Source organism: Bos grunniens, chromosome 20 (genome assembly GCF_055505025.1).
Source record: "Bos grunniens cultivar Pamir isolate PY7600 chromosome 20, Bosgru_T2T1.0, whole genome shotgun sequence".
Lineage (NCBI taxonomy): Eukaryota > Metazoa > Chordata > Mammalia > Artiodactyla > Bovidae > Bos > Bos grunniens.
In genome coordinates, this window is record NC_141184.1 from 6,591,103 (window position 1) to 6,605,600 (window position 14,498).

General features: G+C 44.2%; 1 protein-coding gene across 12 annotated transcripts in view; it reads left to right on the top strand.

The window, feature by feature from the left end:
- The window catches only part of MTRR (5-methyltetrahydrofolate-homocysteine methyltransferase reductase), a 33,008-nt gene extending 22,548 nt beyond the window's left edge, over window positions 1–10,460 (top strand). For all 12 annotated transcript variants that reach the window (XM_086361167.1, XM_086361170.1, XM_086361169.1 and 9 more), the window contains 6 exons: window positions 1,810–1,852; window positions 2,397–2,583; window positions 4,650–4,768; window positions 5,945–6,037; window positions 6,152–6,334; window positions 8,892–10,460. In XM_086361167.1, coding sequence (XP_086217293.1) covers window positions 1,810–1,852; window positions 2,397–2,583; window positions 4,650–4,768; window positions 5,945–6,037; window positions 6,152–6,334; window positions 8,892–9,033 — 767 coding nt within the window. In that variant the 3' untranslated portion in view covers window positions 9,034–10,460. The remainder of the gene's footprint in view (window positions 1–1,809; window positions 1,853–2,396; window positions 2,584–4,649; window positions 4,769–5,944; window positions 6,038–6,151; window positions 6,335–8,891) is intronic.
- Window positions 10,461–14,498: the final 4,038 nt, after the last annotated feature.

Consider the following 14,498-nt stretch of genomic DNA (forward strand, 5'->3'; position numbering starts at 1 on the left):
TTTTTCAGAAAGCACTTAGCCAAATTTTATCTAAAAATGAACTTTCCAAGAAAAGTATCTTTTTTAAGGATAGTGATAATTGACGGAGTGTGATGAAGTGTGCCCTCTGTGAGCAGGGTTCAGAAATGTCCCACCTGGGCAGGTCCAGATTTTGGTTCTTCAAGAGCCCAAGGGTCTAGTGCTGGCCCAGCATAAACAAGTGGCCTTACTCAGGGTGCCTCCGAGTGTGGACTTGGGGAGACAGGCATCCAGATAGAAGGTCACCCTGGTTTTTGCCCCGATCATGCCTTCTGGTCCTTGTACTCCAGCAGAAGAGAGTTTCAGATCTTCCTTAAGGACCTGGTGTCCGGACTTGGAGACGTTTACCAGGGATGGTGACTGTAAGTGTTTATAGGATTTTAAAACCTTTGTTATTTAATACTTTCTATGTTTGTACTTTTGTCATCTCCTGTCTGTTTTCCTGCAGTGACGAATAGTGACAGGAAAGCATGTACTGTACTTTGTACTGTTAGGCTGGCAAGGTCCCTTGTGATGCCGAGTACAGTGAAGGGCACTCCTTGACAAGTCAGGCCTTTACAAGTCAGGCTCCTTTACAAGTGAGGCCTTTACAAGTCAGGCTCCTTTACAAGTGAGGCTCGTGCTCCCTTTTTACTTCTTAGTGTTCTCTGTCCTCCTGCAAGTGGTGAGGCTGCTCTTCTCATTTTCCTGTTCAAATGAACACTCTTATCCTCTTTCTTTTGAGCTAATAGTTCAATTCAATCCCTCAGTCGTGTCCAACTCTTTGCGACCCCATGGACTGTAGCACGCCAGGCCTCCCTGTCCATCACCAACTCTTGGAGTTTACCCAAACTCACGTCCATTGAGATGCTGATGCCATCCAACCATCTCATCCTCTGTCATCCCCTTCTCCTCCTGCCTTCAAGCTTTCCCAACATCAGGGTCTTTTCTAATGAGTTGGCTCTTCACATCAAGTGACCAAAGTATAGACGCTTCAGCTTATAAACTTTAGAAGTTTCTATAATTGAGACTTACAGAAACTTCAGTTATTTCCTAATGTCTATGAGAAAACTTAATACACCTAGGGGTTTGTGTTGAGCCCTCTTTTAAATCTTATTCTGACATTGCAACTGTAAGACATTTAGAAAGGGCTTTCTAAATTTTTGCTACATAACTATCAAAATGATAACACACTGAACACAAAAATTTCCAGAGTTTTATTAGTGGATAATTCAAATATTGACTCTTAGTCTCCTTTTGAAAGAGTACCTATGTGTCTTGAAATCACTGGATTTCTGGGTAACTTGATTTAAGAGTGTTCACCATTACACTCCAGTTTTTTGTTATAACCCTATAAATATAAGGAAAAATATTTTCAGCCTCAGTATTTTCCATAGTCTAATCATCTTTGAGTCACAATTGTATTTCAAGTCTGAAAACTCTGGAGACACCCCAGAAAACAATATAGTTGGTTCCTTGACTCTGAAGCCCATTTGTGGACCTTACTCTTATTCCTGTTTGCTGTTTTAAAAAAACCAAACGCCTTTAGGTAGAAATTACTGGCTTCACATTAAGGAAACGGATTCTGTTTGGTCTTTAAGATTTGGATGTGGCATCTAGTAATGGTCTGCTTACTCACAGTGAATGTATAGGTACTTAAAAGTATGATGAAAACGGAAACAACAGTTGTTTTGAATATTTTAAATAAGAGAACACTTAGAAGTCAGACCTTTACATGTAGTTTACGTGTATACATATACTTTATTTTCAGTAGGAGTGAATTAATAGTTGCCTGTTTTTGCTTTTTTCTAGAACATCTTCCTAAGCTCCAACCCAGACCGTACTCTTGCGCAAGGTACTGATGCTTATTAACGTCATACATAGCATCTTTCTCCTAAAATACAGTGAAACTCAGACCTTCAGATCCTTGCTAGCTACAGGTCCATTTACTGAAAACCTACCAGATTTGTGGAAGACGGCAGCAGACGTGATAAGGAGTGAAGAACACCAGACCTGGACCCCCGTCCTCCCAGAGTGCATAGGGCGTGGCATCTTCGTGGCTCTTGCAGTCCAGAACCGTGTCCCTGCTTAGCGAGCGTCCAAGTCCTCCCCCTGTGGCCTTATTGGTGTGCCTGGCCGCTTGCTGGGCTGGAGGAGGAAGGGGAGAGGGAGGGGTTCTGTATAAATCTCATCTAGTCTTTGGGGCACACAGGTAACCAGAAACTGTCCTGAGTGATACCAGGATGCTGGGGGCAGGGCTGACTTTGCAGCAAGCAGCAGAGCTGTTCTCTGAAGAGTGCGCACGCAGAAATACCCCTCAGTGCATAAAAAAAGGCCTGGTCTGGCCTGTGTGTGTTAGTCCTGGTGCAGAGTTTAAAAACTCGCCTCTGTCTTTGCAGCTCAAGTCTGTTTCACCCAGGGAAGCTTCATTTCATTTTTAACATCGTGGAGTTTTTGTCTAACACCACGGAGGTGATTCTTCGGAGAGGCGTGTGCACGGGCTGGCTAGCCACCTTGGTTGAATCAATTCTTCAGCCATACATGTGTGCAAACCATGTAGATGGCAAGAAAGCCCTGGCTCCCAAGGTATGAGGAGAATGCAGTTTTGGTGACGTGGAAAGCGTTCATTGCTTAGTTGGAAAAATGTCCCCTGCATCATTCGTTACCAACAAACCATTCAAAGGAAACTCTATGCCACACTTGAGCTTTAGTCTTTTGGAAAGTTAGGAGAACATAATTTTCACTCAGTATTAAATAGTCCGTGTGTTTCCTCAATGTGTAAAGTATGAATTGTATACAGTACAGTATTCACTCCTTGCTCATCACATTCGTAAACAGAAGACCTTTTGTGTTTTATATTTTGATTCACACTTGTCAAAATCTCATTTGAGACTATATGCAAAGGGAACAATTACATTCTCCCTCTTCACCCATAAGAATGGTTGAAATCGAAAAAAAAAGTTGAGTCTTTATCATGAAGTCTTTTCCATGGTTTTGAAAAATAAGACATTTATAATGTCTTATTCCTGGTTTGGTTGCTCTGTTACTGAAATTAAAAAGTTGACAGCCCTTGGGGGAATTAAGGCTTCTGATATATACTTGAGAGAGCTTAAGAGAAGACTGGGGCTTAAAATTGCCCTTGAACTTGGTGTTTTCCCAGTCTGCTGCCTGAAACAGGTGCTTTACCGTGTGTGTTTCCTTACCTCCACAAAATTTTGAGAACCGAGAAACTTCTCTTTTGGAAAGAAATGCTGTAGTAATAGTGCTGACACGCAAGTATCGTGTCACTTCATGGTCTCATGAAATAGCAGGTCTCCAAAAAGTTAAAGACAGCATACTGAGACACTTGCATTACAGACACCAAGCGTGGGTGCCTCTCACGTGTCCTTTCTTTCCTCCTGTCCTTTTCCCGCTTCTTCCCCATTGTAACAGATTTTTATTGACTACCCAGTTTTGAGGCCCTGGAGGTGTGCAGCAGGAGCCAACTAGTACTCTCCCGTCTCCTCCCCGTCCCTGGAACATGGGAGTGTGGTCTCTTCAGCAGTTTTATTCTGCTTCATGGAACTTAACTTATTATCTGTTTTTCTGTAGATGAATGTTTGTTTATTGTCTTTTTCACACAGTAGAATATGCGTCCCATCGACATAGATTTGGTTTGCTCATTTCTCCATCCTAAGTGCTTGTCATATTGAGTACCTTCAGTGAAATTGTTAGGTGGATGAATCAAGTGAATAAGGCTGATGTAATATCCATCACAGCTTCCCTCCAAGACGAGAACAGCCATTTGACGCAACTCTGCCAGTTCTCCATTTAAAAAGTGCTGTATCCATCCTGTGGATGGACTTCAGACAGCTTCCCTTGAATCAAAGGCTAAAATATATACGATTATATCTGTATGCAACGTAGGGACGATTCCCGTCATTCTTAAGTGTTAGTATCACTCAGTGTAACTGAAGCATATGGCAGAGTGAAACTGAGAGTCAAGTATGTTAACAAGCTGATTCCTTGTAAGTGTCCCTGGCACATGGTTTAGAAGAAAACCCTTTTGAAATTGTGGCAAAAAGTTTTATCTGTATCTCATTTCTTAGTCTAGCTTTGCAGCAAACCCTGGATGCACAGGAGCAGAGGTCGTGTGGTGCTCTGGCATCCTTAGGGCAGCCCCTTCGTTTCTGTCTCGCTTGCCTAGTTTCCGCTTAAACCCTTCACCCCTTCTTGGCGTTCGTCTGCATTGCCCCTTTATGTCCTGATGCGAAGGACCCTGTCTTCATTTTGTGTGTGCATTTCTTCATGATGCGTATGATGGGTTGCCCACTACTTTGGGCCTAGAAAAATAGCTCATTATTTATTTATTTATTCAGTGTTCTACCTCGGAAAAAGCCCTGTCATTTTAAAAATACTTTTGATTTAGAAAGAAAAAAATTTACAAGACAGACTTGTTTATTTCTCTGCGTTGACAGATGTGTTTGTGGTTTCAGTACGACTTAATGCCGCTACTTAATTTTGTGATGCTTCTAAGGGGAAGGGGAAGTGATGAAATTAAGGGGAAGTTTCACTTTCTGATTTCTTTGGCAGACAGCAGCTTGGATATGTGCTTTTGTTCAGGTTCTTTTTTTTTTTTTTCCAAACTTATGAGCATTGCCTTAACGTTTCAGATATCCATTTCTCCTCGAACCACAAACTCTTTCCACTTACCAAATGACCCTTCAGTCCCCATCATAATGGTGGGTCCAGGAGCGGGCGTGGCCCCCTTCATTGGCTTCCTGCAACACAGGTATGTATCCCTCGTGGACCTGGCTGGGAGGATAATAGAGCGTTTTTTTGTTTGTTTGTTTCTTCTGGGGTTTTTAGGATATTGGACTTCAGTTGTAAAATTTTTATTTTAAAAAATTATTATGAAATGTGTGATAGCATAGCATAACTTGTCACTGTGGGAAAAGTGAAAATATCGTCCAGAGATTTTGCTTTGTGCTGGAACTTCTTTTTTACTATAGTATTTACTGCCCGCACCGCCCAGCCCTGCAGTGCTGGGGACAGATTCCAAGCACATCTTCATGCTGTGTTGACGTGCGGCTGCCCCATCTGTTCCTTTGTTGTTGTTGTTCAGTCGCTCAGTCGTGTCCGATTCTTCGTGACCCCATGGACTGCAGCACGCCAGGCCTCCCTGTCCTTCACTATCTCCCCAAGTTTGCTCAAACTCATGTCCGTTGTGTCAGTGATGCCATCCAACCATCTCATCCTCTGTTGCCCCCTTCTCCTGCCCTCAGCCTTTCCCAGCATCCATCTATTCCTTAACTGGGTCATCACAAAGACCCAAGTACACTCAGCATTTCAAAGTCAAACCCCTAACGCCAGTAATTTTCAGTAGAATAATATTAATTCATGTATCTTCATATCAGGGCATAATTATCTGATACAAATAAAATTGTGCTTCTCTCCCTGTGTGTAAAATAACAATTCTTACGTAATGTTCCCCAGGTGGTGGAGTAATATGCTTTGGGCAAAATCTTTGTGTAGCTTTCTTTTTTGTGTTGTTAAGAAAACAAAAAAGTGGGGCATGTCAACCATGTCTGAAAATTGCACAGCAGACTGTTCTACCTTTAAAGCCCTGTGCCTCTTTTCTATTACACTAACTGAGAGTTTTTAGTCATAAGATTGTTGCTAGTATTTAGTGTAGAAATTAGTCAAGGTTTCACAGTGTGGTCATTTGAATTACCCCTGCTCTGGAGATGTCATATAAAGGTCATAGATGTCTCAGCCCAGAGGTAAATTTACTTTCTCTAGCATCCACTGAAGTGGCCGACTTACCCTGTGGACAATGAAGTGTAAATTCAGTAAACGGACTTTGAGTGACTGCAGAGTTGGGTTTTATAGACCTACCTGGAGAGGCAAAAAAGAGGTTGCTGTTACCTGTTATTTCTACCAGACCTCAGCTTTCGTTTCCCCTTAGAGAGAAGCTCCAGGAACAACACCCAGGGGGCCACTTTGGAGCCACGTGGCTGTTCTTCGGCTGCAGACACAAGGAGAGGGATTATTTGTTCAGGTACTTGCCAGCCCTCGTGTTGTAAGGCTTTGCCATGTTCTACAGTTGTCATCTCAGACTTCTCCAACATGAAATTACAAATCTTCCAGTGACCCGTTACGTATTGTGTTTCAGAGACGAGCTCAGACACTTCCTTAAGTGTGGAGTGCTCACTCACTTGGAAGTCTCCTTCTCAAGAGATGTTGCGGTGGGGGAGGAGGAAGGCCCAGCCAAGTATGTTCAAGACAGCCTCCAGCGTCACAGCAAGCAGGTGGCGGGGGTCCTCCTCCGGGACAGCGGTTATGTCTACGTGTGTGGGTGAGTGCAGGGGGGGGACAGTCAGTGGTGTTCATTAAAGAAACCAGGGGCCCGTTGGTTAACGACCCGGACCTGTACAGGTGGAAGATGTGATTCTCAAGTACAGGGGTAGCAATACAGGTTCTAAAGCTGTTTCCATGTACCCTCGATAGCCAAGAAGTTGTTCTCAGGAAAAGAAAGTGAAAATTAACTCACGCAGCCTTCCCTGGGTCCAGGGGTTAAGACCACACTTCCGCTGCAGGGGCATAGGTTCAGTCCCTGGTTGGGGAGCTAAGATCCCAAAAGAAAATTAACTCGTGCATTGCAGACTGCTCTGTGCTCTTTTAAATTAGGTTTCTCTGTTTGTTTTTGCTATGCCTAATTCATTGTTTAATTGATTTTGATCAGTGAATACTAAACGTGTGATTTTTGCAGTCGACCTAGGAAAAGAGCTTCGGTTTTGACTCTGAGAATGGTTTCCCTCATGGCTCAGTTGGTAAAGAATCCGCCTGCAATGCAGGAGACCCTGGTTTGATTCCTGGGTCAGGAAGATCCTCTGGAGATGGGATAGGCTACCCACTCCAGTATTCTTGGGCTTCCTTTGTGGCTCAGCTGGTAATTAATCTGCCTGCAATGCTGGAGACCTGGGTTCGATTCCTGGGTTGGGAAGATCCCCTGGAGAAGGGAAAGGCTACCCACTCCAGTATTCTGGCCTGGAGAATTCCACGGACTGTGTAGTTCGTGGGGTTGCCAAAGAGTCGGACACAGACTGAGCAACTTTCACTTTCACTTTTCACTGAGATTATGAATTTAGGATTTTTTTCTTAAGACATAATTTGTAATGTCAAAGTTGACATACACCAGGAGTCATTCTTGCATTTCATCTACTTTTTGAGACAAGAGCCATTATAGAAACCCAAGATCACCATAGGGGAAAAAAAATTTAGTAACTGGCTACGTGTTTTAATGGAACTCAAAATGTTTGCTAATTAAAAAGGAGTTTTGAAATGAGAAACTACACTTTTTTTTTTTAATTTCTAAAACTGACACAGAAAAAGAAATATTGGCATAATGACCTGGAGATAATTGAAAAGATTTATAAAACAGAACTTACTTTTTGGACTTACTCTCTGTGATACATTCTGATAATGTCTATTTGTTCATTGTATCATTTTTAAAGAAAGCTGACTTTGGCTCCTAAGTTGATTTCATGACCCATTAATGACTCCTCAGATAGAAAAAGTTGCTTTAGGTCAGAAACGACCGAGCTCCTGGATGTTGTGTTGGTTTATGTTTTCATGTAGCTTCTAGTGAAGTGTTTGGTCTTCCTTTTGTTTGCAGAGGAGAGTGCTGTCAGATTTAGGCTGAAGTTTTAAGTGCAGCCCTAAAATAATGGAGGTGAAGTCCGTGTACAAACATACATGTACAAGTATATGAATAACTGGTACTTGAGATCTTAAAATGTTAGCCCAGAAGTAACCCTTCACCATCACTGGTGCCTCATTCTTTCACATCCGTGAAGTGAGGTTGATACACTCACAGCTGGTCTGAGGTCCAAGGTGAGGGCTCAGAGTGAACGCCCCGTGGCTTCTAGTGTGGACCAAACAAAGGGGACCTTGAGGAGGACAGCCACCGAGGAAGGTGCGAGCTTGTCCCTAGTCCCAGGGGACACTGTCTCAAGGGGGAGCCTTTGCTGCTGAGAGTCAAGTAAGAAGATGACGCAGGGCCCAGGAGATGTGGTAGCTGGAGCCCTGGACGTGAGGAAGGGCGGGGACGGGGGTGGCCTTGAGGTGCTCTCGGTGTGCTTGGGCAGAGCAGGAGGAGGACGTTGGAGCAGCTGTTATGTCTTTCTCAAGGAATCTCGCTGGAAGGGGCAGAGCGAGTTCCGCTCCCAGCACAGTGGAGTCCTGTCTGGCAGTTACTCATGCCACAGATGTCACAGTGCCTGCCGGCGCTTTGGCCCGTACAGGTGTCTGGAGACGGGAGGTGGGCAAGGTGCTCTCCGTGCCAGCCACCGCTCCCAGTGGGAGAGCCGGGCAGCAGTGCTCACGGTGCAGCGGGGGCTGCGTGGGGCCTCGCCTGGCCTGCAGTGAAAGAGCTGGGCCGTGGAACTGCACCGAGAAGGGGCAGCCCTCAGCAAGTTCTCAGTGATGTGTCTGTTGATAACTGTGTGCCTGTGTGCCTGCCAGGCATGCAGGCGTAGACTCTCAGAGGAACTCCTTGCCCCAGGAAGGCCTTGAGAGTGGAGGGAGGGCAGAGCCAAGGAGGGCCCAGTGCGTGAGGCCCTCAGGCACGTCAAGATTTCGGCTGCTCCTGGAGCTCAGAGCCTGCTGAAGGACTCAAAGCTGTGAACGGGGTGGTCAGCAATGCATGTGCTGGTGGTCCCTGGGCAAAGGCCTGGCCTTGGGCTGAGGGGTGTGGTGGTGACCAGTGCCTGGAGACCTCAGGGTCACTTTCCAGAGAGATGGAGGGGGCTGCAGTGTGGTGACGCAGGCCCGGCCTGAGATTCGTGAATGCAGGAGGATTTAGTGCACAGTTCCTGTTCTTAAACAGAATGCTGTTACTCATTTTTTTCTAGAGATGCTAAGAATATGGCCAAGGATGTCCACGATGCCCTTGTGGAAATAATAAGCAGAGAGACTGGAGTTGAAAAACTAGAGGCAATGAAAACATTGGCCACTTTAAAAGAAGAAAAGCGGTATCTTCAGGATATTTGGTGATAAACCTAGAAAGTAAAAGAAGAGAATTAAGGTTTTTTTTGGCTGAAAGTTCTGACATGAAACTTGACTTGAAGCTTGGGATTTTCAACGTTTAAATTTAAAAAAAAATTTTTTTTTTCAACATTTCTTGGAGGAGGTGGGGTGGGACGTGGACCATTTTAACCATACGGGGAACTTTCAATTCGGGTTTCCATACCTCCCCCCACCCCCTCCCCAAACCACCCTGAGCAGAAAGGCGGCTCTGACTTCTCCACTAGCACCTCACAGGCCACCTCCACATCCTGGAGAAATTTTGCAGGGACGTTGACCGGCTCCCTGGGCTTCTCTGTTGGTGCGTGTGAGAGCTTTTCAGCGCAGGATGTGAGCGTGGGAGCTGACCCGGTAGGTGGTCAGGTCTTGTGAACTTGTTGCCAGTTTTTTTAATAATCTAAAATTAATTTTTATTTTATACAAAATACACCATAGAGAGTATTCATATGAGTGTATTAAAATTACATATGTATAGTATATCTGATTACATGTTTATATATAATTTTATCAGATGGTTTATTACCAAAACTATATTTCTGATAAAAACATTTTAAGGTAATGCTTATAGTGATTCTTTTCATGATGCTGGAAATACAAACTGTATTTTGAAATTCCACTCTGGCATATGATTTACTTATACTTAGCATGGTCATTTCTTCTTAGTATCACAGTTCCAGAATTTAAAGAAATTTGCATTCAGATTATAGATCCATTTCCCATCTTTTGATTTCTGCCCCTTTTGATGTACTTTTAAATTTTCCCACATAATTTATTGTTATTTCTGTGATTGTAACCTGGGCTTAAAATACCTACTTAGTACCCTTGTATTTCATAAATTCCTGCTATTGTCTGAATATTTATGTCCCCCAGCTTCCCCCGCTGCCTCCCAATTCATATGTTTGAATCCTCACCTCTGATATGATGGTACTAGGAGCTGGGCCTTTGTGGGGTGACAAGGTCATGATGGTGGAGCTCTTAGGAATGGGATCAGTGCCCTTGTTTCAAGACGCCCCACAGGGCTCCCTGCTCCTCCTGCCCTGTGAAGACACAGTGAGAAGTCGGCGTCCGCAACCCTGAGGCCGTCACCAGAACCCAGCAACGCTGGCACCTGCTCTGCACTTCTGGCTTGCAGAACTGTGAAAGATTTTTGTTGTTTATAAGCTACCCATGATATCTTGTTACAGCAGCTCAAATGGACTACCGGACTAAGATAATTCCCAACAACCCATTCTCTTTTAGTATTTGTCAGAACAGAAAACAAAGTCTAAAAGGGGTATGGAAATTTTTTCTCCTAGTCTCTGGTATATATTGTTTTTTTAATTAAAGAGATTGGCATTTAAAAAATCTCTACCTGTCAAAGGGTTCTGGTCATTTTGAAAAATAAATATCTAAAATAATACGGTATATAATCTTAAAATTTGTTAAGACTTCAAAGCAGTTTGTTACAACCTCTAATGTTACATATTTCATGTCTTTTACAATAGAAATATTTCTGGAAAAACTTACAAGGCATAAGACAACATATCAAGCAAAATTATGGGCATATATTAATATCTGTCAGCCAGAATAGACTTAAGGTGAAAACATGAAAAGGGACAAAGAACGATATTCCTTGCTAATCATTCTAACAAGAAAATACAGCTGAGAACGTGTGTCCTGTGCCAGTGCTGTCCGTCCATGTTGCTGTGTTAGTGTTAGTCGCTCAGTCATGTCCAACTCATTGTGACCCCATGGACTGTAGGATGCCAGGGTCCTCTGTCCATGAAATTATCCAGGCAACAATACTGGAATGGGTTGCCATTCCCTTCTCCAAGGGATCTCCCCAACCCAGGAATCAAACCTGGGTCTCCTGCAGTGAAGGTGGGTTCTTTACTGTCTGAGCCACTAGGGAAGCCTGTGAAAGTGAAAATGAAGTCATGTCTGACTCTTTGCGACCCCATGGACTGTAGCCTACCATGCTGCTCTGTCCATGGGATTTTCCAGGCCATAGTACTGGAGAGGATTGCCATTTCCTTCTCCAGCGGATCTTCCCAACCCAGGGATTGAACCCAGGTCTCCCGCATTGTAGACAGACGCTTTACAGTCTGAGCCACCAGGGAAGTCCTACAAGTTACCACGTTCCCATAGTGGGAGTCAGACCCGGGCCGCCTGGGTGAAGACCAGGAATCCTCACCGCTGGACCATACGGGAAGCCTATATGTGACCGCACAACTGACAGACCCCTAAAGAGAAACTGAAGAGTGTGCATAGTGTCCTCAGATCCCGGCCCGAGCCATGTGGTTGGTGCCCAACATCCGGGTTATTTCTGTTAGGTTGCGAGTTACCAGGTTCAGATTAGAGTTAATCAGCTGCTCCCTCACAGCCTTGCCAGTAGATGAGGGTAAAACTAGATCCCAGGCCAGATTTTGCAGCACACACAGCTCTTGAACAGTTTTCTTTATTTATTAGCAGTCAGGCACTAACGCTTCCTACAGCCAGGCCTGTAAGCTTAACGAAGTTCCAGCACTCTCTCTCTAGGTGGCCTGGCCACGTCTTACATAAAAAGTTTCACATCAAGGTGGTTGTGAGTATGACAAGGGCAGACTTTTGTTCCTCTCAGCATCATAAACTGCCCCCCCACCCCCAGCCCAGTGGCTGGACACAGTGCTGTTTTGGGGTTACGCCTCAGGCACTACCCCAAGAGTCTTGCTGGTTAAGTCCTTTTTGACCTTGTCTGTCCAGCAGTGGGGAGTACCTATGATTAATATAGTCAAGCTCCATCATATCTTAGTACCACTAAGTGTTCAGTAAGAACCCCTTTCTAACCTGTTATTGTAAGAAGCTACTGCTGGACCCATTATTTTCAGTAACATAAGGCTGATCAGTGATGAAATTAGTAGAAGAGCTTGAGGTAGCCATTGGCTGTATGGTTTTCCTCATTAGAATGCTGACTGCACCCAGAGAGTTCCTTACTCCGTAACACACCTAGTTATCTGTGCTGGAGCAGTCTAAACTGAATTCCAGACACCATAATACTGGGACATAATCTACTTAGTCATAAACTGTCAGGTTAAAAAATGTGGGAATGTGAACTTCACAGCCGGCAAACTAGATGACATGTGAGCTGCATCCATGCATCTGAAACCCACGCTGGTTTCAGATGCTTGAGACAGTTTTAAAATTGACCATGAACTAGGCCATAAAGGGAGACAACAGATGGTGTGAAATAAGGCATTGTTTGCTGGTCTTGACAGAGTTAAGAAGCAACTATAAGCAGCCCGCTGAGGCCACACTGAAGAATTTTTAAACCCATGCAAATGACGCGTGACATAGGAAATGAAAATGGTTTACAGAATATTTAGGACTGATTTCTTCCAGAATGCTAAACATACACATGAGTTGCAGCCAAAGCAATACCCAGAGGGAAATTTCATCCATTTCACAGGTATTTTCAGTGCCTACTTCACCAGGTCCTGAAATACTGTGGCAACAGCAGTGAAGAAAATAGATAAAAAACCTCTGTTCTCAGAACTTGCATTCTTACTGAGGAGAGCCATAAATGAATGAAAAAATATTATGATGTTTGAGAAGATAATAAAGGTTATGGGAAGAGGAACTAAAGAGCCTCTTGATAAGGGTGAAAGAGAAGAATGAAAAATCTGGCTCTGTAGAGCCCCTGTTTGAGTCCCCTGAGACACACAGCAAATTCCCATTGGCTATCTGTTTTACATACGGTAATGTAAGTTTCCATGGTACTCTCTCCATACATCTCACCCTCTCTTCCCTTCTCCCCGTGTCCATAAGTCTGTTCTCTATGTCTGTTTCTCCATTGCTGCCTTGCAAATAAATCAACCTAGAGGGGTGGGATGGAGAGGGAGATGAGAGAGAGGTTCAAGAAGGAGGGGACAGTGTACCCCTGTGGCTGATTCATGTTGATGTTTGACAGAAAACAACAAAAGTCTGTAAAGCAATTATCCTTCAATTAAAAAATAAGCTGGCTTAAAACTCTCTATTCAAGAAACTAACATCATGGCATCTGGTCCCATCACTTTGTGGCAAGTAGATGGGGAAAAGTGGAAGCAGTGACAGGATTTTATTTTCTTGGGCTCCAAAATCATTGTAGACACTTGCTCCTTGAAAGGCAAGCTATGACAAACTTAGCATATTAAAAAGCAGAGACATTGTTTTGCTGACAAAAGTCTGTACAGTCAAAGCTATGGTTTTTCCAGTAGTCATGTACGGATGTGAGAGTTGGACTGTAAAGAAGGCTGAGCACCAAAGAATTGATGCTTTTGAACATTGGTGCTGGAGAAGACTCTCAAGAGTCCCTTGGACTGCAAGGAGATTTAACCAGTCAATCCTGAAGGAAACCAACCCTGAATATTCATTAGAAGGATTGATGCTGAAGCTGAAGCTGCAATACTTTGGCCATCTGATGGGAAGAGCCAACTCATTTGCAAAGACCCTGATGCTGGAAAAGCTTAAGGGCAGGAGGAGAAGGGGCAACAGAGAAGGAGATGGTTAGATGGCATCATCGAGTCAATAGACATGAGTTTGAGCAAAATCTGGGAGATGGTGAAGGACAAGGAAGCCTGGCATCCTGCAGTCCATGGGGTTGCAAAGAGTTGGACATGACTGAGCAACTGAACAACAACAAAGTACCATGGAAACAAAAGGGAGTGTAGTTTAATTAGTGTACAAGGAGGCTTCAAGAGGGCTTCTGTGGTGACCCCGTGGTAAAGCATCTGCCTACCAATGCAGGAGGCTCCAGTTCAGTCTGGTCTGGGAAGATGCCACACACCCGGGGGAAACTGAGCCCGTGTACCACAACTGCTGAGCCTGTGTTCTAGAGTCCGGGAGCTACAACAAGAAGTCACAGCAATGAGAAGCCCACACACTACTAGAGAGTAGCCACCACTCACCACAACAAGGCTTCCCTTGTGGCTCACTTGGTAAAGAATCTGCCTGCAATGCAGGAGACCTGGGTTTGATTCCCGGGTCGGAAAGATCCCCTGGAGAAGGGAGAGGCTACCTGCCGGGAGCCACCACGGGAGATCCCACCCATGACAAGGTCATGTGGAAGAGATCTGATGAGCAAGGCGGATCAGAACTCAAGGGACCCCTTGGATCTGCTCAAGCATCTACTCCAAAACCAAAATCTCTCTACTGTTTATTGTATTATGCCTTTCACCAACTCTTCTGACATTAGCAGAGGGCTATCCCCGACCACCTTTCTCTGGAAAAAGTCAACTTAGAGCTTTAGTTAATAAGTCTCCTGGGTATGATAGGAGTGTTTCAATTCAAACCCTCCTGATGGCTTTCTAGCTTGCTTGACAGGTTTATCCATACTCTTGCAATTAACACACATGATTGTTCACAACTCCCCAACCTTGAAAGGCACGGGAAGCCAAAACATTCTAAAAGTCCTAATGAGCATAGAGTCCTTTAAGGGGTGA